The 26,648-nt window shown below is 53.6% G+C and overlaps 3 protein-coding genes across 4 annotated transcripts; 1 reads left to right on the top strand and 2 right to left on the bottom strand.

Moving 5' to 3' along the window:
• Window positions 1-513: 513 nt before the first annotated feature.
• ZNF576 (zinc finger protein 576) lies at window positions 514-5,086 on the bottom strand. The gene is made up of 3 exons (XM_007532882.3): window positions 4,603-5,086; window positions 3,886-3,986; window positions 514-1,899 (listed from the first exon to the last, which is right to left on the bottom strand). The coding sequence occupies exons 2-3, from the start codon at window positions 3,968-3,970 to the stop codon at window positions 1,433-1,435; spliced, it is 552 nt and encodes a 183-aa protein (XP_007532944.1). The 5' UTR covers window positions 3,971-3,986; window positions 4,603-5,086; the 3' UTR covers window positions 514-1,432.
• Window positions 5,087-5,240: 154 nt separating this feature from the next.
• On the top strand, window positions 5,241-22,163 carry IRGQ (immunity related GTPase Q). 2 transcript variants are annotated; one of them, XM_060186224.1, is made up of 4 exons: window positions 5,241-5,402; window positions 5,636-6,176; window positions 8,661-9,925; window positions 21,988-22,163. In XM_060186224.1, the coding sequence occupies exons 2-4, from the start codon at window positions 5,638-5,640 to the stop codon at window positions 22,068-22,070; spliced, it is 1,887 nt and encodes a 628-aa protein (XP_060042207.1). In that variant the 5' UTR covers window positions 5,241-5,402; window positions 5,636-5,637; the 3' UTR covers window positions 22,071-22,163. The 2 variants fall into 2 exon arrangements, with proteins under 2 accessions (XP_060042207.1, XP_060042208.1); XM_060186225.1 differs by lacking the exon at window positions 21,988-22,163 and adding an exon at window positions 11,366-15,828 and having other exon boundaries at window positions 8,661-10,428.
• On the bottom strand, window positions 20,665-25,117 carry PINLYP (phospholipase A2 inhibitor and LY6/PLAUR domain containing). Its single transcript, XM_016192455.2, has 5 exons — window positions 24,970-25,117; window positions 23,504-23,620; window positions 22,314-22,466; window positions 21,075-21,218; window positions 20,665-20,911 (listed from the first exon to the last, which is right to left on the bottom strand). The coding sequence occupies exons 1-5, from the start codon at window positions 25,037-25,039 to the stop codon at window positions 20,736-20,738; spliced, it is 660 nt and encodes a 219-aa protein (XP_016047941.2). The 5' UTR covers window positions 25,040-25,117; the 3' UTR covers window positions 20,665-20,735.
• Window positions 25,118-26,648: the final 1,531 nt, after the last annotated feature.

A 26,648-nucleotide genomic window follows, 5' to 3' on the forward strand; every position in this document is an offset into this window, starting at 1 on the left:
GAGCTGAAAATAGAACCTTCATGGGAAATCACTCAGTATTGGCCAAGTCCAGCAGGAAACAGAAGGCTTCTCTCCTTGGTTCCAAACCAGTTGGCTTCTCCATGGGGCCCAGCCGGCTCTGCCCTGAGCCGCCTCTTCCCCATGCTCTCCTTACGCTCTGTGAGAAAGCTCTGCTTCACAGCCATAGTTCCTGTTTATATATTTAAAGAGTGATTTCCTTTAATTTATTTCATGAGTTTCATGAGAGAGAAGCCAGGGCTCACTGAAGTGCTTGGGACATTGGAGATCTGGTGCTGGAGGGGGGGGGGTTCCAGCATGCATGTCCTGCACTCCACCAGCTGAGCTAGTTCCCAGCTACAGGCTTAGATCATCCGTGTAGACCCTCTCTGGTTTTAGTTTGATGTTGATTTTATTTTTTGAATTATATCAATATATAAAATGTCTGCAAGGAAATGCTCCCACAACATCAACAATGGTTATTCCAACATGGCCAGATCTACCCTTTATAGCTCACAGCCACTGACATTCATTTATTCATTCATTCATTTATATCTTTTCTGTTCTCAGATATAACATGTTAGCTTCTTTGTCACATCACCTACACATACAAAATATATTCCATGACCTGAACTGTACACAAAATAATTTAAACGGGCAATAAATTATCTGCGGGGGACGGATACCACGGCCCCCTCCTTGAGTGGGAAAGATGGGGTGGGGGTGGATGGGATGGGGCAGACAGGAGATGAAATGCAGCTCCCACAGGCCTCAGAACACGGTTCCCCCAACCCCCACCTCAATTCAGCTGCCCTGTCCCCAAAGGCACAAAATGCTCTGCCTCTAGGCCGATCTGCTGACATCACAGGCCAGTCAGTGACAGTTCTTCCCTGCCCCCATCCAGAGATACAGCCAGCAGCCCCCCTCCTTTTTTCCCCCCTCCATACAGCTGGCAGCATCCATCTGGGGAAAATTAAAGGTGATTACACAATCCGCTGCTACTTGCTGTGATTTCAAACTATTTAGCTGGGAACAAGGGAGTCACAAAGAACAATCCCCCCCCCCCACCCTTTCTTGCTCATCTCTTTTTTCTTTTTTAGACAAAAGATCTCCTGATTGCCTCTCGCTGCTTCCCTGAAGGCTTTTATGGTCTCCAAACACTGTGGCTGGAAATGAGCTTATTCTGGGTCCTTTTTATCCAGAACCTTCTGCTTTTCCAGGGGCGGGTCTGAAACCCCAACAGGACCCCCTTGGCATGTCACAGGTGGGTCCTGCCAGCCACAGCCCTCCCCCGCTACACACACACACCACCACACACACACACACGCACACACACACGCACACACACACACACACACACACACACATGCACCACACGCACACCACACGCACACGCGCGCGCACACACCCCTCTCCAGGATGCCCGAAGCCAGGCTCAGAGCTCCCCCCGGGCGTGCCGGATGTAGTGCTGGTGCAGCCCGGCCTCCTGGGTGAAGTCCTGGCCGCACTCGGTGCAGGCGAAGGGGCCAGGGGGGCGACGGGCCTCGTGCGCCTGGCGGTGCCGCCTTAGAGAAGCGGCCTGCCCGAAGGCCTTGCCGCAATCCGGGCAAGGGAAGGCGGCGGGCTGGGCGGGGCCGGGTGCAGGTGCGGGCGCGGGTGCGGGTGCAGGTGCGGGTGCGGGCAGCGGGCAGGGCCTGGCGGCGGGGGCGTGCCCGCGCTGGTGGGCGAGCAGGGCCTTGGAGCAGGGGAAGGAACGCGCGCAGGTGAAGCAGATGAACAGCGCCCCCTGCAGCTTCTGGGCCACGAAGTCGGCCGGGTGCTCCCGCTTCAGGTGCCGCTCCTGGAACTTGGAATCCGCGAAGGTGATGAGGCAGCGGGTGCACTGCAGGGTCCCCAGGTGGCCTGAGGGGTGCGGGCAGAGGTCTGCGTGGGCCAGCGGGAACCCCCAGGTCCTCTCTTCCTAAGCCCCAGGGTAGTGCCGACAGCCAGCACTCACTCAGTGCTGACTACGCTTTAGGCGCTCTGCTTAGGCGGTGCTACACAGGCTGTTGTTACCAGGCCTGTTTCAGGGGTGAGTGGACCGAGGCTCAGCGGGTGAGCCACTTGCCCACCGCTAGGGAATGCAACGGCGGTGTCAGGATTGGAACCCAGGAGGTCTTCTGAGCACCTCCGGCACTCCGGCACTGAGCCCGGCACTCTTCCATGAGTGAGTGATGTCACTGCTCCCTACTGCTTTTCATTCAGAGGCAAAGGGAGACACCACAACACAGGAGCTTCCCCCAGGGTCACGGAGCTCCCAGACGGTGCCAGGACTCAATCCCCAGACATGGCAAAGCAGGCAACTTAGCTAGTGAGTTATCTCTCTGGACCCAGACTGAATGTTGACCCTCCTGCTTCCCAGACAAGGAACAGTACCCTCCGGGGAGAAGGATGATGGTGGTACTGGTATCTGCCTCACAGGGTGGTTGGAAGGAATGAGGGAAATGGCTCACAAAAAAGCACTTGGAGCAGTGCTTACCTGCGACTGGTCTGCAGGTGCTGATACTGAGCGCAGCTCCCTGGCATGGGAACTAGACTTCCTGTGCGACAGTTTGACAGAGCATCACCACACCGGAAACCACATGACTACAGCCTAGTGAGGTGTGAACACAGACACCATCCAAACCACCAGTTGTCCTAATGCTGGCAGTGCTGGGGCTGCTGCTTTGGCTTGTGTTTTGCCCTGCCCCTGCCTCCTGTCACATGACTTTATTAAGGTTTCCAGCTGTAATTGCCTCTGCCTCCTGACACATCCCACTTTAAGCAAAACCCTCCTTCCTTGAAACTTTCCCCAAGCCCAGAGCTAATCAGTCCTTACTACTACTGAGACTCCTGCCCTGCCCTCATGGGGTGTGTACTGTCTTAGAGCAAAGGGCAATAAACTATCTGGTTCAACAGTGGGTGTGTTCCTGGTGGTCTGTGGCATTTGCACATGGCTCTCGTTGTTACAAATACTTAAACCTGTCCTGGCTCAGCTCCCTCTTCTGAAAGCATATTACCAGTTCCATGAGCTGTTAGGACTAAATGAGATGATGAATAGTAACCTCTTAGACTTCCTTGTTTAACACATAAGAAGCACTCAGTAGAGGTTGTTGCTATTATGTGTCAAAGTAGTTGCCTTTGTTATATATGTATATAAATGTTTCTCTTCCCTCCATTTTTTTATTTTCTTTTTACCAGAACACTGTTCAATTCTGGTTTGTGATGGCAACAGGGATTGAACCTGTGACCTCAGGCACAAAAGTGTGTCGTGTAGGCCCATCTCCACCTATGGGGGACTTGGGGTCACTTCATGAGTGGTGGAACGGTACTTGAGGTGTGCCTTCTCCATCTCTTATCTCTGTCCCTCACTGTTTAAAAGAAAGAATATGGGGGGGGGTGTGGGGATAACTACGGGGGACAGTGGGGTTGTGCAGACACCAAGCTCCAGGAGTAACCCCCTGGCGGCAAAAGTCTGTAGTGAAAACCACTGTGCTACCTCCCTGGCCCAGTGTCCAGCTGCCTTTGTTAATATCAAACATGCCCCTTTTGGCAACTAGCCCCCAAAACGGATGTGTGAGGTAAACAGTAGCCACCACCACTTGGCAGATAGGGAATCCGGGCCAGAACCTTGGGGTTCCTCACGGCCTCTGCCCTTTTTCCCAATCACACCTTCCACCCCAAAGCTCTCCAGATGCCACTCCTCTCTCTGAGCTGCACCACAGTCTTCCTGATGAGGACAGAGCTGGGTGGGCACACTGGAACACAGTGAGGGTTGGGGCAGAATGGCAGTTCCTGGTGGCTCCAGTATCCTTGGACACTAAAACGCTATCAAAATCCTCTTACTACCAGCTCCTCTACAGTACTCACAGATGTTGCCTCCCGGACTTTGGGGGCTCTTCTCCTCAGACAAATCCTGCTGCTCCACGGTCTCTCTGGTGTGGGGGTCCTCCATGATGACTGAGACCCCTCTGGTCAAGAGAGGAACACACAGGACAAAATGGTAAATCACGTGCCTGTGGACAGTCTTAGAGAGCCCTCTAACCCCAGGACCTTTGACATAGATGCTTTCCATGCCAGTCTTTTTTTTTTTTTTTTAAAGATTTTATTTATTTATTAATGAGAAAGATAGGAGGAGAGAGAAAGAACCAGACGTCACTCTGGTACGTGTGCTGCCGGGGATCGAACTCAGGACCTCATGCTTGAGAGTCCAAAGCCTTATCACTGCGCCCGGACCACCCATTGCCATTCTTATTGTTGGCCACCCAAGCTTCAGATAGGAAGGGAGAAGGCTAAAGACACCACAGCACAGGGGATTCCTCTGTGCACTGCGGGCCGGGCTTGAATCTGGGTCGCATGCAAGGCAAAGCAGGTGCTCGCCCCATGCGCGCTGTCTTGCTGGCCGTAGACAGAGTGACAGCAGAGCATCGCTCGGCTCTGGCGTATGTCGGTGCCACGGACTGAACCTGGGACCTCCCTGGCCTGTCATACCTGCCTGTCCGGGACTCTACCCGGAGCCATCTCTTTGGCTCTCTTCTCGCCAGAGAAGCTTCGGTCCGCCCCAAAGACCCTCCGGGAGCCCCTCACCTGCGTGAGAGATGATGGCGCTAAGACTGATGACCCCCTATCAGACTCCCTGATGGCGGAGCGGGGGGACCCTTGATCTTAGACTCCAGCTGCATCCTCGCCTGTCTCTCGTGCCCTGAGGCAGGCGGTGGGACGCGCGCCCTGGCAGGCATCCTCCTCTGACACGGTCCCACCCGGAGTCCCCGTGTCCCCAGCGCGGCCGCCCCACCTGCCAGCCCCGCTCAGTTTTGACAGCGGAGGGCCGGCTGCCTGGTGTGGTGCCTGTCGGTCGCGGGGGTCACTGCGCCACCACCCGGAAAGCAGCGCGGTAGAACTTCTCTGGGGGCCGCAGGGTTGCGGTGCTTTCCACCCCCCTTCTGATGAGTCTCGCCCAGAGGAGATCTCAGACTGTCCTCGGGCAGTGTTGTGGTCGCCCCCACAGGGTCTTCCAACCACTGGGGGGTGGGGTGGGGTCCTTCTCAAGGCCGGGTGCGAGGTGATGACGCCACAGGCCGCCGACGCTGCGGGAGGGCACGCATGCGCTTGGGCACCCTTGTAGTCCCGCAGCCGCCGCAGCTGGAGAAGCGGAGTACTCCACCGCGGGCGATCTGCGCGGGCGCCGCGTGGGGCCCTGTCTCCGACGTCACGCTCCCGAGACACGCCCCCGGTCCCTGGAGGTGTGACGTCAGACCTGCGCCCCGCGGAACGCGGCTCTGGAACCTCTCGGACCGTGGACCGTGAGATCCCCGCCCCCCCCCCCCCCCCATCCCGGGGACCCGGCTGCTCAGCGACTGCTCGACCGCCATCGACCGTACTGCTCGGTGGGCGAAGCTGTGGGAAGGAGCAGACATCGAGACAGCCGCGTCCCCGAGGAGGGAGGGCACGGGAGGCCGGGTCTCTGAGCCATCGAAGCAGAAAGGGAAGCACCCGGCAGGGGTGGCAGGTCTCCCGGGGGAGGAGCGCCGGGTCCCTCGGTCCCCGGGAGGCGGAAGCGGCTAGGCGGTCGCTGACCCACCCCCGCCTCACCCCCACATCCCCTCCCTCGCTCTCTCAGCGATGCCTCGGCCGCGGGGAGACGTGACCGCCCTGGTCCTGGGCCCCCCGGGCTCGGGCAAGTCGGCGCTGATCGCCGCGCTGTGCAACAAGGGCGTGGAGACCGTGGACATCCCCGAGGGCCGGCCGGACTCCCGCATCCCCAGCCTGCAGGCCGCAGGCCCGGGCCTGTTCCTGGGCGAGCTGAGCTGCCCGCCCGCGGAGCCGGGGCCCTGGGCGGCGGAGGCCGACGTGCTGGTGCTGGTGCTGCCGGGCCCGGAGGCCGGCGGGGAGCCGCTCGCCCCGGCGCTGGGGGAGGCGGCGCGGGCCGCCCTGGCTCGCAGGGTCCCGCTGCTGGCCGTGCGGAGACTCGGGCCCGGGGAGACGCGCAGCGGAAGCGGCGTCCGCGAGCACACGGCGGCTCTGCTGCACCGCGCGGGCCTGGAGGCCGCCGCTCTCTTCGTGCTGCCGGGCGACTGCGGCGGCCGGGCCGACGGCGAAGGCTGCGAGGAGCTGGAGCGCCTGCAGGCGGCGCTGCAGAGCCGGGCGGAGGCGCTGCAGAGGTGAGGCGAGGCGGGGGCGGGGACCCTCTACCCCATAAAAAGTGCGCTTGGAAGTCCTGGAGACTGCTGTCTTTTGAGGATGATGATGGTGATGATGATGATGATGATTCCCTTTTGCTGCTCGTTGTTTTATTGTTGTAGTTATTATTGTTGTTACTGATGTCGTTGTTGTTGGATAGGACAGAGAGAAATGGAGAGAGGAGGGGAAGACAGAGAGGGGGAGAGAAAGACAGACCCCTGCAGACCTGCTTCACCGCCTGTGAAGCGACTCCCCTGCAGGTGGGGGGCCGGGGGCTCGGACCTGAATCCTTATACCGGTCCTTGCTCTTTGAGCCACGTGCGCTTAACCCGCTGCGCTACCACCTGACTCCCCCAACCCCCAACCCCCACACCCCCGCCTCCCGCTGTCTTTAGAAAAACCTTACCCCCTGGCCTAGGTGGAAGCACAAGGACCGGCAGAACAATCCGGGTTCAAGTCCTCCGCTTCTCACCTGGGGCGGGGGAGGGGGGCGTCTACAAGTGGTGAAGCAGGTCTGCAGGTGTCTGTCTTTCTCTCCCCCTCTCTGTTTTCTCCTCCTTTCTCCATTTCTCACTGTCCTATCCAACAACAACAACAACAGTAATAACAATGGGAAAAGATGGCTGCCAGGAGCAGTGGATTCAGTGCAGGCAGGCACCAAGCCCCAGCCACAACCCTAGAGGCAAAAAAGGGGTAGACAGCATAATGGTTCTGCAAAGAGACTTTCCTGCCTAAGGCCTCAAAGTAACAGGTTGCATCCTTCATAAGCCAGAGCTGAATAGTGCTCTGCTCTGGTTAAAAAAAAAAAAAAAGGGGGGGGGGGGGAGTTGGGCGATATGCAGCCGCGCGAAGCACAAGGACCTGCGTTAAGGATCCAGGTTTGAGCCCCTGGCTCCCCAACTGCATGGGTGAAGCAGGTCTGCAGGTGTCTGTCTTTCTCTCCCCCTCTCTGTCTTCCCCTCCTCTTTTCATTTCTCTCTGTCCTATCCAACAACGACATCACCAACAACAATAAAACAAGGGCAACAAAAGGGGAAATAAATAAATATTAAAAAAAACACCCATTGGTAGTTTCTAGAAAAGAAAAATTAGGGTGGGGGAGATAGCATAATGTTTATGCAAAAAGACCGTCACATTTGAGGCTCCAGTGTCCCAAGTTCAATCCCCACCTTCAGCTATAGTTGAGCACTGCTCTGGTCTCTGTATCTCTCTCTCTCTCTCTCCTCTTAAAGTAGTACAAGTAAAGCGTATATTAGATTTAAAAAAAAACAGATTTCTTTTAGATAATGGTGATGATTTAGTCAGAGAAAGCAAAGATGCCATGAAAGCACGAAAGAGACCACAGCAATGAAGCTTCCTTCAGTGCAGGGGAGGCCAGGCTAGAACCTGGGTTACAGGGTTACACACATGACAAAGCAGTTCATTGTCTAAGTGAGCTGTTTCAGTGGCCCTGTACTTTTTTTTTTTTTTTTTTTTTTGGTTATTGCTGGGGCTTGGTGCCTTCACTACGAATCCACTGCTCCTGGAGGCTGCTTTTTCCCTTTTCTTGCCTTTGTTGTTAGGAAGGACAGAGAAATGGAGAGGGGAGGGAAAGACAGAGAGAGCGAAAGACACTTGCAGACCTGCTTCACCACCTGTGAAGCGACCCCAGTGCAGGTGAGGAGACGGGGGCTGGAACCGGGATCCTTGTGCAGGTCCCTGCGCTTCCAGCTTATTAACCCGCTGCACTACTACCCTGTACATTTTAAAAAAATATTTATTCCCTTTTGTTGCCCTTGTTGTTTTATTGTTGTAGTTATTATTGTTGTCGTCGTTGTTGGATAGGACAGAGAGAAATGGAGAGAGGAGGGGAAGACGGGGAGAGAAAGACACCTGCAGACCTGCTGCACCGCCTGTGAAGCGAGTCCCCTGCAGGTGGGGAGCCATGGGCTTGAAGCTGGGTCCTTAGCTGGTCCTGTGCTTCGCACCACGTGCGCTTAACCTGCTGGCTACTGCCTGACTCCCCCCTTTTTTTTTTTTTTTAAGAGTGAGGGGATGGGAGATATTGTAATGACTATGCAAAAAGACTCATGCCTTCACACCACCACAAGCCAGAACTGAACAGTGCTCTGGAAAATAACAGTAGTAATAGCAAGTTGAATAGAGGGAGAGAGACAGACACAGAAGGAAACAGACACCTGTTCCACTTGCTCATGAAGCTTCCCCCTGCAGGGATTCCGGATTGGAACCCACATCTTTTGTGTATGGCAACGTGTGCACTCTACTGGATGAGCCACCTGCCAGCGCCAGCCCTCTTTAGCTTCAGTTGGAACCCAGCCTGGAGTCAGCCCGCCCCTTCCCTGCCCGAAATCCCTTTTCTCAATAGCCACCAATTGGGCTTACTCCTGCTGTGCTCACAGCGCCTGCCGCTCTCAGCCTGCTCCCTCCCTGTCCTGGCCCTGACCCATGGCTCTCTGTGCCCGCAGGCTGCTGCCACCGGCCCAGGATGGCTTCGAGGTGCTGGGCGCCGCCGAGCTGGAGGCCGTCCGCGAGGCCTTCGAGACGGGCGGCCTGGAGGCGGCGCTGTCGTGGGTTCGCGCCGGCCTGGAGCGACTGGGCAGCGCGCGGCTGGACGTGGCCGTGGCCGGCACCGCCGACCTGGGGCTTGTGCTGAACGTGCTGCTGGGCCTGGATCCGGGCGAGCCGGGCGCTGGTCCTGCGGCGCTGCCCGCGGAGCCCACGGCCTTCCCGGCCCCGGAGCGCCCCAACGTGGTGTTGTGGACCGTGCCGCTGGGCCCCGCGGGCTCCGCCGCCACCCCGCACCCCGCCCACTACGACGCCCTCATCCTCGTCACCCCGGGGGCCCCCGCCGACAAGGACTGGGCCCGAGTCCGGCCCTTGGTGCTCCCGGGTGCACCTCTGGTCTGCGTGCGGACTGATGGCGAGGGGGAGGACCCCGAGTGGCTGCAAGAAGAGGAAGAGGCGGAGAAGCCCGAGCAAGAGGGCTTCGGGGGCGTGGAGAAAGCCAGCGGCGAGGGGAGAGAGGAGCGCGGGCCGGGAGCCCAGGCAGCCGGCGGGGAGAAGGCAGGGTGCACCGTGGCGGGGAGCCCGGAGGACGAGACCTGGGAGGTGCTGGAGGAGGCGCTGCCACCCGCCTTTCCCCTGCGGCCGGCCGGGCTCCCCGGGCTCTGCGCGTGGCTGCAGCGCGCTCTGCCCGCCAACCAGGCGGGGGCGCTGCTGCTGGCGCTGCCCCCGGCGTCCCCGGGTGCTGCCCGCAGGAAGGCGGCGGCGCTGCGGGCTGGAGCGTGGCGACCGGCATTGCTGGCCAGCCTGGCCGCGGCGGCCGCCCCGGTGCCCGGGCTCGGCTGGGCGTGCGACGTGGCACTGCTGCGGGGTCAGCTGGCGGAGTGGCGCCGGGCGCTGGGGCTCGAACCCGCGGCGCTAGCCCGGCGGGAGCGCGCGCTGGGCCTGGCCCCGGGGGAGTTGGCGGCGCGCACGCGCTTCCCGGGCCCGGTGACGCGCGCCGAGGTGGAGGGGCGCCTGGGCGCCTGGGCGGGCGAGGGCACCGCGGGCGGTGCAGCCCTGGGCGCCCTGTCCTTCCTGTGGCCCGCGGGCGGCGCGGCGGCCACCGGGGGCCTGGGCTACCGCGCGGCGCACGGCGTCCTGCTGCAGGCGCTGGACGAGATGCTGGCGGATGCCGAAGCCGTCCTGGCGCCTCCAGGCCACTTGGAGCAGAGGACTCCGAGCCCGGGTTCGAGGGAGAGCCCCCGGGGATCCTGAGTCAGACGCGGGGTGCTTGGGGCTCTGCGGGTTGTGGGCGGGCGGGGAGCACCACTTTGAACCCTGGATGTTGTGACTGCTTGGACTCTGGGTCGGGAAGGAGAGTGGGTGGGTCCAGGGGGCACGGGGCGTGGCACCCAGGTGTCTATGCTGATGGGAGCCTAGTGGTTGCATTCCAGGGTGGGGGTGGGGGTCTTGGTTTCTACCAGGTGGGGGGACTGGAGCTGTTGGGAAGAAGATGCATGAGGGTGAGGGTCTGGAGCCGCTAGCTGGAGGGCAGTGTAGGGCAGTAGCCCTGCCTTCAGCCTCTCAAAAAGAGGCACATGTTTTGGTTTTTGTCTTTTTTATTGAGGGAAGCTTCCGGGATGTCAGGCTTCTGGCTGCTGGGGGTGCTCGGGTCGTGCTTCCCGATTGCTGGTAGTTGGAAGTCTGCAGCTGAGAGGGCAAGGGGCTATGGGGCAGGACCGTAGAGGGGTTGGTTTCCTTGACTTGGGAGGAGAGGGTGTCTAACAGCTCCGGGGACCTGATAGGCCAGACACTTTCCTCAGCTCCTGTGAGGAGGATGGGGTCTAGGCATGGTGGGGTCAAGGGGGAGCCAGAGCAGGAATGGAGTATGGAAGGGCAGGAATCCATCTCAGAGGAGTGTCCTGGAATTGCTGTCAGTTTTGCATCCTGGCTGCTTGCTGCCCCCCACTCTGGGGCCTGGCTGAAAAGAGATGAGGCAGCTCCCTTATGCTGGGTGACTCAGGAGCACACTCTGGGGAGTCTGTGTTCCCCTGTCTCCTAGAGATGCTGCCTTTTTTTGGTCTTGGTTTCTTCTATCATGACACTTGAACCTGTTCTGGCCTTGGAACCTTGTACACCTGTCTTTTTGGAAAAGCGATGTACCATTGCACTTGTCCAAATGTTGCTGTGCTGGGTACCTCAGCTGCCCCCAAGAGGCAGCGTGCTCCTATGAGCACGGGCCCCATGGGGTGCTGGGCGGCTGCTCCAGACATCAGCATTGTGCCTTGAGGGTGGAAAAGGCAGAAATTACAGTGCCTGGAAAGTTCTAGGCCACTGGCAGTAATCAAGAGAAGCTGCAGGGCACAAGGTTTTTCCAGTGTCAAGATGAGGAGGGAGAACCTGAGAGACCATCCAACAGAGTTTTTCTTAAAATAGATAGGGAGCAAAGCCAAGAAAGAAAGGGCAGGATTTAGACCCACCAGCGCACGGCGTGGCCTTCTGTGGCCAGACCTGCCTCTTCTCATTCTTTGATCGAGCCCCGCCACCAGCCTGATAGCTCTTCTGATGCTTGAGTGGGCCACTGGAGCTCCTGCCTCAAGATCTTTACACAGACATCTTTTGGCCTAGAATGCTTTGCCCCTAGGCCTTCCCAGGCTCCCTCCTCATAAATCAGCTCTCACCTCAGACGTCCCCTGAGAGAGACCACCCAGACCACACTGAACGGAAGTAGCCAGTGCATCTCTGCCAGTGGGTTTCCCTGTAGCAAGTATTACGGTTGAGTGTTACTTATTTACATATTTATCGGTTTACCTATTAGGCTGCTATTAACCCCCCCACACACCGCTCGCGCACATGCCTGTCTTGTTGGCTGCTGTTCTCGCAATACTTTGAACAGAATACACTTAAAGTAGACACACTAGGTGCCTGTTACATATTTATGGTTGTCATTTGTCAGCAGAACTGAGGCTAGAAATTAGCTTGTGGGGATGGGCAGGAGAAAGGCTTCAGCGGGAGAGGAAGCTGCTACCTGGGGCCACAGGGAGTGGGAACACTTGCCCCTGTCACTCCCTGAGCCTCGGCCCAGTGTCTTAACGTCCCCTGTGAGGTGGAAGGTGGAAGGGCTGGACAAGAACGCTTCCGGGCTTCTGTTTCCCCTGACAGCCGAAGGCGGAGAATCGGGTCCCCAGGGGCCGGTTCTTGAGGAAGGGCACCCCAATCTCCAACCAGAACTCTGGCCCAGTTCGTCCCAGAAAAGCTGAGATGGCCAGGGTCAGAGAAAGTCTCTGGACTCAGGGCTGAGTGGCTCCAGGCATTGTCTTCAAAGCTCTTTGCTGAAAGATGCCGGCCATCCAGTACAACATCTGGCTGTGACTCCTCTCCACTTGGTGCACTGGCCAAGTGAAGTCAGACTGCAGAGCAGTGCAGTCCAGAAGTGGAGGCAGAGTTATAGGTGACCTTGGATTTTTCTTTATTATTATTATTTGCCTCCAGGGTTATTGCCGGGGCTCAGTGCCTGCATTTCGAATCCACTGGTCCTGGAAGCCATTTTTTCCCATTTTGTTGCCCTTGTTATCGTTATTTTGCCATTGATGATGTTGTTCAATAGGACAAAGAGAAATGGAGTGAGGAGGGCGAGAAAAAGAGAGACACCTGCAGACCTGCTTCACTCCCTGTGAAGCGACTCCCCTGCAGGTGGAGAGCCAGGGGCTCAAACCGGGATCCTTAGGCCGGTCCTTGCGCTTTGCGCCACGTGCGCTTAACCTGCTGCACTGCCGCCCGGCCCCCTGTTATTTTTATTTTTATTGCTGGGGATTAGGACAGAGAAGTTGAGAGAGGATGGAGAGATAGTGATAGGTACCTGCAGACCTCCTTTACCACTTGTGAAGCGGCCCCTCTGCAGGTGGGGAGCAGGAGCTCAAACCCGGGTCCTTTTGCCTGCTGATATGTGCACTGAACCAGGTGCACCATACCTGGCTCCCAGGTGTTCTCTTTTGTACCCATCCCACTAGAGCACTGCTTAACTCTGGCTGATAGTGGTGCAAGGGGCTGAGTCTGGGGCTTCAGAGTTTCAGGCATGACCATCTTTTACAGAACTCTTATGCTTGTGGGCTCTCAGAAAGGTCATGATGTATTTGTCTATGCAAAAGTGTGTCATGAGTGGTCCAGGAGGTGGCACAGTAGATAAAGCATTGGACTCTCAAGCGTAAGGTTCTGAGTTCGATTCCGGCAGCACATGTACCAGAGTGATCTCTGGTTATTTCTCTTCCCCTCCCTATTTATTTAAAAAAATATTTTTTAAAATGTGTCATGACTTTTCTGACAACCCAGTGCCTCCCCAGCCCCAACCTTAGATTTTTCTAGTAACCAGATTAAAAAAAAAAAAAAGTCAAAAAAGATGGATCCCCCCTCATAATATGTTTGATTTAACCCACTATACCCAGAGTACTTATCCTCAGCATGTGATCGATGCACATTACTATGTATGAGGGCACTGCTGCCCGTTCTGTTGTGCTAAGTCTCGGGGCTTGGTGTGTGGTTTGCACTGAGCATGTCTCAGCTCTGATGCTGTTTTTATCAGACCTCCATTTAGGTTTACAGAAATCAGATACATAGACCTAAGCTGGAACAGATCTAACAGCTGCTTTGTAACTAAGATAACTATCCACTTTTCTGTTCTTTAAAAGCAAATGAAGGCGCCCAGGAAGTAGTACAGTGAGTGAGGTTCTGAACTTGGAAGCATGAGGTGTTCCGAGTTGGATGCCTGGCCTCCCATGTGAGGCTCTGGTTCTTTATCTGCTTACCTAGCATGTACCTGTCTGGTTGTAAGTCAGTGCAATCTAACAAAGATTAGATGGGTGGCCCAGGAGGTGAGCAGTGAATGAAGTGCTGAGTTCTCAAGAGTGAGGTCCTGACTGGCCCCTGGCATCATGTGCCAAGTAGCACTGTTTCTCTTCCTCTCCTCTCCACTTGTAAACGAATAGATAAATCTTTTTAAAATTCTTTTATTATTTATTTTTTATTAGAGACAGCCAGAAATCGAGAGGGAAGGGAATGATAGGGGCTGGGTGGTCACAATGCACAGGGATCCAGGTTCAAGCCCCTGTCCCTACCTGCAGGGAGGAAAGCTTTACAAGTATTGAAGCAGTGCTGCAGGTGTCTTTCTGTCCCTCTTCCCCTCTGTCTTCCCCTTCCCTCTCAATTTCTGTCTATCCAATAAATAAATAAAAGCTGTAAAAAATAAAAAATGGGGGGGAGATGCCTCCAATTCTGTTTTACCACTTGCAAAACTTTCCCCCTGCAGGTGGGGGCTGGGGGTTCAAACCCAGGTCCTATTTTTTTATATATATTTTATTTTCCCTTTTGCTTCCCTTGTTTTTTTATTGTTGTTGTAGTTATTGTTGTCGTTGGATAGGACAGAGAGAAATGGAGAGAGGAGGGGAAGACAGAGGAGGAGAGAAAGACAGACACCTGCAGACCTGCTTCACCGCCTGTGAAGCGACTCCCCTGCAAGTGGGGAGCCGGGGGCTCAAACCAGGATCGTTACACCGGTCCTTGCAGTTTGCACCACGTGCGCTTAACCCGCTGCACTACCGCCCGTCTCCCAAAATGTTTTTATTAGTGTTTTCATATACTATATTTTTGTTTGCTAGGGACAGAGAGATTGAGTGGAGAGAGAGAGAGAGAGAGACACCTGCAGCCCCGCTCCACCACTTGGGAAGCTTTCCCCTTGCTGGTGGGGAAAACCTGGGTCCTTGTGCGTGATAACACTTCGCCAGGTGCACCACCGCCCAGCCCCAATAAATGAACCTGTAAAAGAAGAATAAAAGTAAACGCAGAGCCAGAGAGATAGCATAGTGATTACGCAACAGACAATTTATACCTCAGGCTCTGAAGCCCCGGGTTCAGTCCCCAACTCCTCCATAAGCCACATCGGTTAAAGAAAAATGAAAGAAAATGCTGCTCGACAGCTTCCCAGCCGCCACATTTCAGACACTCAGTAGTCCACGGCTGCAGTGTTGGCTTTCCATTCTGCCAGGAAATGCACCGCTCTGGGGTGGGGGACAGACCCCGCGAAGCTCTGGCAAGTCACTCTGCCAATGGCATCTCCCACACAGGCTTACTGCGCAGGCTCAGTGTTCGTATGGACCTGCCTGTACTCGCTCACACAGCGGCATGTGTTCCTCTCTGGGGGAACCCGACCTGCTGACCTGCCTTGTTGCCCTGCTCCCGTGCTGGCAACGCCCGGGAGGCTCAGCTCACCTGGGCAGTTGTGCCCCGCCTGCACTCCCCATCACAGTGGACTGTGCTTGGGTGCCGTCAGCCCTGTGCTGCTCTGTGAAATCCTCTCTCGGCTTCTGTGCCGAAGTCTGGATCTGAGAAAGCAAGCTCTGGTTTTGTGTGTGTTGGGAGGAATGGCCGCTGTGCTGTGTCACTGTAGAGAGACACTTGTGGACATGGTGACCACTTGTTGATATGGTCATCTTTAAATCAGCACTTTGTTTGTTTGTTTTTACCAGGACACTGATCAGCTCTGGTTTATGGTGGTGCCTTGGATTGAAGCTCAAATTTAGAGCCTCAGGCATGAGAGTCTCTTTGCATAACCATTATGCTATCTACCCTCACCCTAAATCAGCACTTTGAATGGGAGTGACTTTTAGGCTTTGTGGAGACATGGGGTTTGCAAATGAGGCCTCATTCCATGGAACCAAAGAAGAAAGGACTTTTATTTTTTTCTTTCTGTCTTTTTTTTTTTTTTTTAGTGTTTATTTTTGAGAGAGAGAGAAACACCAGAGCACTGCTTAGCTCTGGCCTATGGTGGTGCGGGGATTGAACCTGGGACCTCGGAGCCTCAGGCATGAGGGTCTCTTTGCATCTAAGCATTATGCTATTTACCCCTCCCCAGAAAGGGCTTGATAATCCTTATGGCTAGGTCCCTGGCGGCCACCTCAGTGCCCGTGCGGTGCATCCAGGCTAGAAGTCCCTGGAAAGGAAGGACACAGGGACTTGTCTTGCTAGAGCCATCAGCAGAAGATCACAGAAAATGTGAGTGGGTGAGGTGGCCTTGTACATTTCTGGTTAGTGATGGAGGAGCACCAAGGAGGTCTGTGGTGTATTTTGGAAGAATGAATAAAAATGAGTACAAAACTCCCCAGGTGTGTCTGTCTGTGGGGTGTTGAGGGTGGAAAGAAGATGCCTGAGTTGGTTTGTTCTGTTTTTGTAACCAGAGCACTGCTTAGCTCTGGTTCATAGTGGTGCTGGGGACTGAAAGAGAGAGAGAATCCTGAGCACTGCTGAATTCTGGCTGATGGTGCTGGAGATTGAATCTGGAACCTGAGAGCCTCAGGCAGGAAAGTCTTCTGCAGAACCATTATGCTAATAAGAGTGCCACTCAGCTCTGGCACACATTGGTGCTAGGGACTAAACCTGATCCCTTAGATATGCAAATCCTGTGTTAAAATATTGAATTGTGGGGGTCAGGCGGTAGCACAATGTAAGGTTAAGCACACTTGGCTCAAAGCTCAGGGGGCTCCCCACCTGCAAGGGAGTTGCTTCACAGGCGGTGAAGCAGGTCTGCAGGTGTCTGTCTTTCTCTCCCCCCTCTCTGTCTTCTCCTCTCTCCATTTCTTTCTGTCCTATCCAACAACAAACGATATCGCCAATAACAATAATAACCACAACAAGGCTACAACAACAAAGGCAACAAAAGGGGGAAAAATGGTACTGAGCCCTAGCAATAACCCTGGAGGCAAAAAAAAAAAAAAAATGTTGAATTCTCTCCCAGCCCTCTTGTGCCATATTACTGTGACATCCAATCTCAGCCTGATTTTTCCCCAGAAAATAGGATTAGACTAAATGTGTCTGTCACATGAAGTTGTGCAGATAAAATAAGAACACTTTTTTCCAGGGCCAGCAGATAACACAAAGGCCTGAGTACAAGCTCTGTCACCATGTGGAAAAAGTGGTTACTTTGTGTGTGTGTTTCTTTTATAAAAAGGAAACATTGACTAAACCATAGGATAAGAGGGGTACAACTCCACAGAATTCCCATCACCAGAACTCCATATCCCACTCCCTCCCCTGATAGCTTTCCTATTTTTTAACCCTCTGGGAATATGGACCCAAGGTCATTTTGGGATGCAGAAGGCTTTTTAATAGAGCATTTCTTTATTTTATTTTATTTATTTGTTTATTCCCTTTTGTTGCCCTTGTTTTATTGTTGTAGTTATTGTTGTTGATATCATCGTTGTTAGATAGGACAGAGAAAAATGGAGAGAGATGGGGAAGACGGGGAGAGAAAGATAAGACACCTGCAGACCTGCTTTACCGCTTGTGAAGCAACTTCCTGCAGTTGAGGAGCTAAAGGCTTGAACCAGGATTCTTACTCCCAGTCCTTGTGCTTTGCGCCACGTGCACTTAACCTGCTGCGCTACTACCTGACTTCCTTTTTTTTTTTTTTTCCTTTATTTTCTTTTTGTGTGCCAGAGCAGTGCTCACTTCTGGTTTATGGTGGTGTGGGGGATTGAACATGGAATCTCAGAGCCTCAGGCATGAGAGTCTGTTTGCCTAACCACTATGATATCTCCCCTGCCTCTTTCTTTCTTCTCTCTTGCTTTCTTAGATTTATTCATTGTTTAACAGGGGGAAGTGTTCCACAGATGGTGGAGAGTACTGTGTTGTTTCTCCTCTGTTTCTCTCCACCTGTGTTTATTTCTCTGAAATACAAAGACTGGGGCTGGGTGGTGGTGCACCTGGTTGAGCACACATGTTACAATGCACAAGGGCCCCAATTCAAAGCCCCCAGTCCCCATCTGCAGGGGGAAGCTTCACAAATGGTGAAGCAGTGCTGCAGATGTCTCTCCATCTGTTCTCCTCTCTATCCCCCACTCCCCTCTCAATTTCTTTATGTCCTATGAAATAATTTTTTTTTTTTTTAAAGATGGAAGAAGTGTGGTCTGAGGGAGTTGGGTGGTAGCGCAGTGGCTTAAACACATGTGGTGCAAAGTGCAAGGAACTGCATAAGGATCCCCATTTGAGCCCCGGCTCCCCACCTGCAGGGGAGTCGCTTCACAGGCGGTGAAGCAGGTCTGCAGGTGTCTGTCTTTCTCTCCCCCTCTCTGTCTTCCCCTCCTCTCTCCATTTCTCTCTGTCCTATCCAACAACGACGACATCAATAACAGTGAAAAACAAAGGCAACAAAAGGGAAAATAAATAAATATTTTTTAAAAATTAAAAAATGTGGTCTGGGAGGTGGTGCAGTGGATAAAGCATTGGATTCTCAACCATGAGGTCCCAAGTTCAATCCCTAGCAGCACATGTACCAGAGTGATGTCTGGCTCTTTCTCTCCTCCTATCATTCTCATGAATAAATAAATTTAAACAAATATGGAAGAAATATTCCCTGTAGTGTGGAGTTGCATGTGGCCAAGGCCCCAAAAACAAAAGGGTGAGGCACTTAGGAATCAGCAGCTCTATGGCTGGTGGGCAGAGTGGCTATGGTCGGCTCTGGGTACCTGGCATGAGTGAAGATTCACCATTTGTGAGTGGGCACCTGTTGAGGAAGCATCATTCTCCTCTCCCAGTGGGCAGGGGGTAGCCTACTTCCCTGCTCCATTTATATTGGCTTTGACCGAATGACTCACTTTGCTCAGTGCAACGCCAGCACATCTGATCTAAGTGAGGCTCTCAAACACTCTTGGCTTCTGCTCCAGTGACTTTCCAGGGGATGGACACAAGCAGAATGATCCCAGAAGACTCTAGAGCCCCTTGGAGAACTTGAGTACCCCCCAAACTGGAACCTATCCTGTCAACACACAGCTGGAAGCAAAGCCAGTAACAAACAGCAAACCATTAGGGAAAGGATGTAGCCAGGGAAATAGCTCATCCGGTAAAGCACGTGACTGAGGTCCTTGGTTTACTCCCTGTTTCTGTATATACTGGAGTGGTGCTCTGGTGTGTGTGTGTGTGTGTGTGTGTGTGTGTGTGTGTGTGTGTTTCATTTTAAAATATTTATTGGATAGAGAGGGAGAGAGACTGTGGTCCAGAAGGTGGCACTGACTCTCAAGCAAGAGGTCCTGAGTTCAATCCCTGGCAGCACATGTACCAGAGTGATGTCTGGTTCTTTCTTTCTGTCTTTCTCATGAATAAATAAAATGTTTAAACAACAACAAGGACAACAAAAATGGGAAAATAAATATAAAAAATTAAATAAAATACTTAAAAGAAAATATATGAGAGACACCTGCAGCCCTGCTTCACCACTTGCAAGCTTTCCTCCTGCAGGTGGGGACCGGTGGCTCTAACCTGGGTATTAAATATATCGGGGGCCAGCAGCAGCACAGTGGGTTAAGTGCACATGGTGCAAAGCGCAAAGACCAGCATAAGGATCCCTGTTCGAGCTCCTGGCTCCCCACCTGCAGGGGAGTCGCTTCAGAAGTGGTGAAGCTGGTCTGCAGGTGTCTGTCTTTCTTTCCCCCTCTCTGTCTCCCCCTCCTCTCTCCATTTCTCTCTGTCCTATCCAACAACAATGACATCAATAACAATAATAATAACCACAACAACGATAAAATAAGGGCAACAAAAGGATATATATATAGATCATATAATATACCTGGGTATATTAACCATTGTAATTTGTGCACTCAGCCAAGTTTTTTTATGGAATAAAATCTAAAAAAAAAAAAAGAGGAAGATAGAACTAAGAAGAATGCTGGTCACAAGGTTCAGGTTGGGGTGATTTGTTACACACTATGAAGGCAGCGTTAGCTGACTGATAACAGCTTTGTCCTAACCCACTGCAGTTAGGGCCTCCTTTGTAACGAGCACACTCTAGTCTGCCATGCTTAGCACCTGCCAACTAATAGTCACTTGGTAAGTGGCAGCTATCTTGTGATTACTATTTACTCAGACAAACTGCCTTTAAAGGCACCAAAGCCTTTAACAATCTATATTCTTTTGACCAAAGCATTGCTCAGCTTTGGCTTATGGTAGTGCTGAGGATTGAACCTGGTCCTACATGGGACCTCTGAACCTCAAACATTAAAGTCTGTGGCGTAAAGTACTGTATCAGCTCTCTGGCTCTCCAGGAGCAATGTCCAGAAATTCATTTCAACACTCCTCAGAGGTCAGAACTATTGTCACTCCCATTGTGTAGACGTGAGAACCGGGGCAAAAAAAGAGGGAGCAGTTAATCAGGAGAGGGAATCATGGAATCTGACGTGCCCTCACTACTGCCCCCAAGCCAGGTAACGCCACAAGCGGCACCTCAGTTTGTCCAGCTGTAAAATGGGAGGGGGTAATTAACTTAAAGGAACTGCTGGGATTATGAAATGGGGTATTGGGAGTCGGGCGGTAGCGTGGTGGGTTAAGCGCAGGTGGCGCGAAGCGCAGTGTAAGGATCCCAGTTCAAACCTCTGGCTTCACAGGCAGTGAAGCAGGTCTGCAGGTGTCTATCTTTCTCCCCCCTCTGTCTTCCCCTCCTCTCTCCATTTCTCTCTGTCCTACAACAACAACGACGACATCAACAACAGCAATAATAACTACTACAACAATAAAAAACAAGGGCAACAAAAGGGAAAATATATATATATGAAATGAGGTACTGAGCACCGGGAACCAGCAGGGAGCAACCCCTGGTAAAAGGTGGGGTCTTAGTCAGGAGAGGTAGCTCACTGGGTAGGGCATGTGCCTTGCCATGCTTGGCCCAGGTTTGAATCCTGACACCACACGGAAAGTGCCATGACACCACGGGAAGCTCTGATGCTGCTGTGTCTCTCCCTCTTTGTCTCTATCCGAATGAAAAGGCAGTCAGAAGAGAAATACACATGTGAAAACTTAGCTGAAAAATTAAAAGGTGTGTGTGTGTGTGATGGTAGGGAGGGGTTTTTCCCTCTTCCTGGCAAAGAAGAGGAGGGCGGCTTCCAGGGATCGAGACTCCTGCTTTGTGCATGGACCCCCCAAGATACAGCACCCCGCAAGGACTCAGGCTTGCTCTGCCACTCTCTTTAATTCATAGGCCGAGGACCAGCAGAGAGCTCAGGCTGCATGCTCCAGGCGGGTCACTCAGCCCTGCCGCGGGGCTGGGAGGCTGGGGGTCCGTGGGGCCGGGCGGGAAGGCAGTCTGCGCGCCGGAGGTAGTACAGGTAGGACGCCGAGGGCACCTGGGCCCCGGGCCTGCTGGCGCACGCGCTCTCCGTAGCACAGCCGCGAGTGGCAAACTTGGTCCTGATGATACCTGGGGAGGAAGAAGGCTTCAGACTAGAGTCAGGGCCCCAGTCCCTCCCTCGTGACCCAGCAGTCCCCGAACTCACCACTTGCAGCTCTCTGGAACCCTCATTACCTGCCACCCCCACCCCCAGGAAGGAGGGTGTTCAGTTGGGGGGCCCCTGTCTCCTCACCTGCCTGCACGCTGCCTGCGAAGTAGACACAGCGGCTCTCCTGGCCCACACAGCTGGCCATCTCCGTGCCCGGGCACGTCTCCTGGAAGGGCTGGATGCAGGAAGCACACTGGAGGCCGTTCTCCGTCCGGTTGTTCTGGGGAGCTGGGGGGTGAGGACCAAGTGGGTCTTGTTTGTTCGTTGTATAACTGAGGAGTGAACCCAGGGTCTTCTCACACATGTAAGACCATAGCTGTGTGATCTTCCCCAGGCTAGCTGCCTTGCTTGCTTTCTCTCTCTCTCTCTCTCTCTCTCTCTCTCTCTCTCTCACACACACACACACACACACACACACACACACACACACACACACACAAGTAGGAGAGATAGCATAATGGTTATACAAAAAGACTCTGAGGGGCCAGGTGGTGGCACTCCTGGCTAAGCACACACAATACAGTGTGCAAGGACCCCAGGTTCAAGCCCCCAATCCCCACCTGCAGGGGGAAAGCTTCACAAATGGTGAAACAGGGCTGCAGTGCCTCTCTCTCTCTCTCTCTCTCTCTCTCTCTCTCTCCTTCTACTATCTCCCCTTCCCTCTTGATTTTCTGGCTGTGTCTATCCAATAGACACCACCTGGCTCCTCTTCCTTCCTTTATTATTATTTTTTACATATATAGTTTAGTTGTTTTATTTTAATGAGAGAGAGATACAGACAGACCAGAGCATTGCTCAAGTCTGTTTTATGGTGGTATATGGAATTGAACCTGGGATTCAGGAGTCTCAGGCATGCAAATTTTCTTTGCATAACTGTTATGTTATCTCCCCTGCCCCTCTTTCTATTTTTATTTTTAGGGCAAGGCATAAAACTGAGTTGCATATACTGCATTCAAGTGAGCTATAGTGCCAGCCCCATTCTTTATTTTTATTAGAGAGAAAGAAGAGAGACATCATAGCACCACTTCACCATTCATGGAGCTCCCTTGGTGCCCCATTTGGTGCCAGGATCTTGTGTAGGACCAGGCAGTTGCGCCACCAGGTAAGCTGTCTCCCTAGCCCTGAAGTGTAAGGTGCATAGGGACTTTTTAAACTCTCCCCCCACCCCAGGAACCCCAGGAACCCCAGAAACCCCAGCTAATGGACTCTGAACTTTACAGGTTACAAAACTGAACCTCAGAGCCAGCAAGAAGCCTGGCCTTAGTAGAGCTGGCTGGGTGGCGGGCTGGAGGGACTCCTGGGGAAGGGGGGATTGGCACTTACGGGGCACAGAGCCACGGTTGCAGCCATCACCCTGGCAGCAGTGCGTGTTGGACACCATGTAGTCCTTGGGGCCCATGGTGGTGGAGACAAAACCCGGGTAGCAGTCACTGAACTTCATGCAGCCCTTGTAGGTGTTCACTGAGTGATGGCCCTCTGTGGGGAGGAGACAGATGGGGGACTGCAGGGGATGGCCTTGCCTTGGCCTCTGGGTCTTTCCTGAGCCTCCACCTTTCCACTCCAAGATTGTCTAAGCTGATATTTCCCAACCCCCACCCCACAACCCCTTATCTGCCTCGGGTACAGTCTGGAGTGGCTTTAACAAGCTAACGCTGACCCCCAAAGCCAGTGCCCCCTGCCCCCCTTTCAGCACCAGGTGACTTGCCGCTGGTCCCACCTACTATATACCCCACCCCACACCCATCACCTATATTTTCTGCTCACTGTGGTCTTTTTCAGACTTCCTATGGCCACCCTCTGTGTCTATGTAAAATGGTCCCCGAGACGCAGAGAAAGTGAGGGTCCCTCCAGTAGAGTGGGAGCTGAGTTTGCCCAGGTCTCGCCATGGAAAAGAAGCACACTATCCAAGTGAGCTATTTCTCCAGCCTGGCCTCTTCTTTTCTGGCTCTCACCCTCTCCACCTCCAGCCTTCTGGACTTTGCCTCTGCTTACTTCGTTGTTCCCCTTCACTCCTGTCCTCCTGAGGAAAGTCTCTATCTATCCCCTCACTCCTTCTCTGTTGAGTAGTCTCACTTAAAAAAAAAAACACATTTATTTATTATTGGATAAAGACAGAGAGAAATTGAGAGGGGAGGGTAGATAGCCAGAAATTGAGAGGGAAGGGGGTGATAGAGAGGGAGAGAGACAGAGACACACCTGCGACTCTACTTCACTACTGGTGAAGCTTCCCCCTGCAGGTGGGACCAGGGGCTTGAACCCCGGTCCTTACGCACTGTAGAGTGTGCGCTCAACCAGATGCGCCACCGCCTGCCACCTGCCGCCCCCCCCCCCACACACACACACAGTGGTTTCTGTCGTAGCACTAACTCACCGCCCCTGGTCAATGGTTCACCTAGACAGTCTCTCCAGCCTCCCTACCCACCCACTTGTAGCACAGGAAGATGCCTTCATTTAGGCCCCGCCCAAGTCACGCCCACAAACAAGGACCACGCCCACCGCAGCCCCGCCCCTACTCGTGCTGGACTCGCCCACGACGATCACGCATGCGTCTTTGCCCTCGTCACAGGTCTTCACTCTCCCGCTGCACGTGGGCCCGGAGCCCTTGCACATCTCGCAGCTCAGCGAACATCCTGCAATGTAGACGGCGGGGCTGCAGCCACCGGCGGTGTGGGCTGCGGAACCCCGCTGGGACGGGGCGGGGCGGGGAGTTGGGGGAGGCTGACACTTGGGTGCCTGCAGGAGGGAGGTGTCTCTGGGATCATGCGCGATGGGGCGGGGCGCTGACCGCTGTCCAGGGAACTGTCTGGAGCTCGGGCTGGGACGCGGTGGCCAAGCCAGCAAAGCTGCTTCCAGGGGCCGGGCAGTGACTCCACCGCCGAGCCTGTTTCCCTAATTACAAGGCTGGCAACTTTGGACTCCATGGACTGCTGTGGAGCTTCGGGTCTCCCCCTGGTCCTGGGACTCAAGGACCTCCCCCTTGCAGTCTCCTGTACTGTGCACTGTGGGCGCTCGGGCGGGGGTCCCAACACTGGGGTCTGCATCCCAGCTCAGGAAAGGGAGTGGGGCCAGGAGGACTGAGCCCCGGGATACTTAGTTCTGAGAAGAGCCTACTAGGACCCACACACCTGGGTCCTGGGGAAAGTGGGGTTCTCCTGAACTGAGGGTTCAGGGGGAACGGAGGTCACTAACCCAACCCCTCACCACCCTGTTTTTTTTTCTTCTAACCTTTGTCAGACTTCACTGCTTCTGGGCCAACTATTCCAGATAGAAACAAAGACAGAGGGAAGGAAAGAGACCACAGCACAGAAGCTTCCTCCAGGGTTGTCCTCATGACAAAGCAGGTGAACTATCTTACCTGCCATTATACAATCTCTTTCTAGTCATGCTCTCACTTAATATTCTAGAACTTAGAGACTCTGCCTGGGGAATAGAGGGTTCCAAATCCCACAAATCCCCCCTACACTTCTCACATGAGTCTGATCACATGAGTTTCAGAAATGCTCCTTTTTTTTTTTTTTGCCTCCAGGGTTATTGCTAGGGCTCGGTGCCTGCACAACGAACCCACTGCTCCTGGAGGCCATTTTTTCCCTTTTGTAACTCTGGTTGTTTTTATCATTGTGGTTATTATTATTGTTGCCATTGATGTCGTTGTTTTTGGATAGGACAGAGAGAAATGGAGAGAGGAGGGGAAAACAGAGAGGGGGAGAGAAAGATAGACACCTGCAGACCTGCTTCACCGCCTGTGAAGTGACTCCCCTGCAGGTAGGGAGCACGGGCTCCAACCGGGATCCTTACGCGGGTCCTTGTGCTTTACATCACGTGCGCTTAACCCGCTGCGCTACCGCCCCACCCCCTGAAATGCTCCTTTCTTGGGGTCAGTAATATAAGTTCCCAGGACACCTCATGCACACCCCCACACCTTCCTGTATACTCTCTCAGCTCTTCAGGGTCCCAGGAGTCCAGGTGCCTGGTCACTTACCAAGACCCACGAGGGTGCAGAGAAGCGTGCAGGCCAGCAGGAAGGTGCCTGGTCTTGTGGAGGACTTCATGGTGACTGAGCCTGAAGTCCCAGATGTCCTGGCCTTATATGAACCTGGGCATGGGGCGGGTCTGGACCCACCTTCACCCTGGGGTGAAAAATAGCTGAGGCAAGAGCTCAGGGCAGGCTGCCACGACTCTGGGTGTCAGGGAGGCCTGAGTAGCATCCAAAAGGGACTTGGACATCTAGGGCCCCGCCCCCTCCTCCAGGGGGACCCAGAAGTCTGGGCTTCTGTCTGTCTCTCTCATCAAGTCCCAGAATGTCACTTCCTTTTCTCACATCCTCATCACCACCACCCTTTTTGAAATTTGACCTGAAGACCAAGGTAGACTTCAGATCATTTAAGTTTCTATAGATGTAGAGCAGATATAGAAACCAAAATGGTGGTCTGGGGGGTGGTGCAATGGATAAAGCATTGGACTCACAAGCATGAGGTCCTGAGTTCAATCCCTGGCATCACATATACCAGAGTGATGTCTGGTTCTCTCTCTCTCTTCCTATCTTTCTCATGAATAAATAAGTAAAATCTTAAAAAAAAAAAAGAAAAGAAACCAAAATGATCCCCATTCCCTTCCCTCTCTTCCCAAGGAGGTGCCTGGCATGGGTGGGGCATGCCCAGGAGCACCCAGCATGTCCAGGCCGGTTTTGCGGGGGCATAGATACCTGTCTCCCTTCTTTTAATTTCCCACTTGGCACCCGCTGCCAGTTTTCTTTGCACTGACTCTAGCACTGACTTTGCCCAGAACTTCAACCCTGGGTATTATAAGGACAAGACAGAGGGGTGTCTGTCAAGGACATGGGGCAAAGCACAGTAGTAGACAGTTGTCCAGAGGTCCCATTGGGAAACTGAGGCCTGGGTGGTAGCACTCTAGGTTGGGTGTGTGTCTGGTTTGGGCACATGCTTTATGCTTTATTTAGGTCCTTGGTTTTAGGCAAAACCCTCTGAAAGAAGTCAGAGACTTTTTTTTTCATGTGTGTATGTGTGTGTGTGGTATCACAAGATAGGGTCGGTGAACAAGAAGGAATGGGAATAGCACCAATAATTGGTGGGGGAGACCCTGTTGCAAGTAGATGACAGGTTTCCTGTGACAATCCATGGTAGGGCGGGGGCAGGGGCAGGGGCAGGGGCAGGGGCAGAGCTAGTTCAAAGGATATTTATTCCTAAGACCCCAAAAGTCCCAGGTTCAATTCCCGGTAGCAACATTAACCATAGCTGTGGGGGTTTTGGTCTCTCCTTCTGAAATGAATGAATGAATAAGTAAATAAATAAATAAAGACAGACAGTACAGCAGTTTCTGCAACAGACTTTAATTTTTTTTATTATCTTTATTTGTCTATCAGATAGAGACAGCCAGAAATTGACAGAAGGGAGAGGTAGAGAGGGAGACAAACAGAGAGACACCACAGCACTGCTTCACCACTCTCAAAACTTTCCCCTTGCAGGTGGGGATCGGGGAGATTGAACTCCAGTCCTTGAGCACTGTATCATGTGTGCTCAATCAGGTGTGTCACCACCCAGCTCTTCTGCAGCAGACTTACATACCCAAGGTTCTAAGGTCTCGGGTTTAATCCCTGGTACCACCATAAATCCGAGCTGAGCAGTGCTCTGTCTAAAAGAG

The sequence above is a fragment of the Erinaceus europaeus genome, chromosome 2 (genome assembly GCF_950295315.1).
Source record: "Erinaceus europaeus chromosome 2, mEriEur2.1, whole genome shotgun sequence".
Taxonomy (NCBI): domain Eukaryota; kingdom Metazoa; phylum Chordata; class Mammalia; order Eulipotyphla; family Erinaceidae; genus Erinaceus; species Erinaceus europaeus.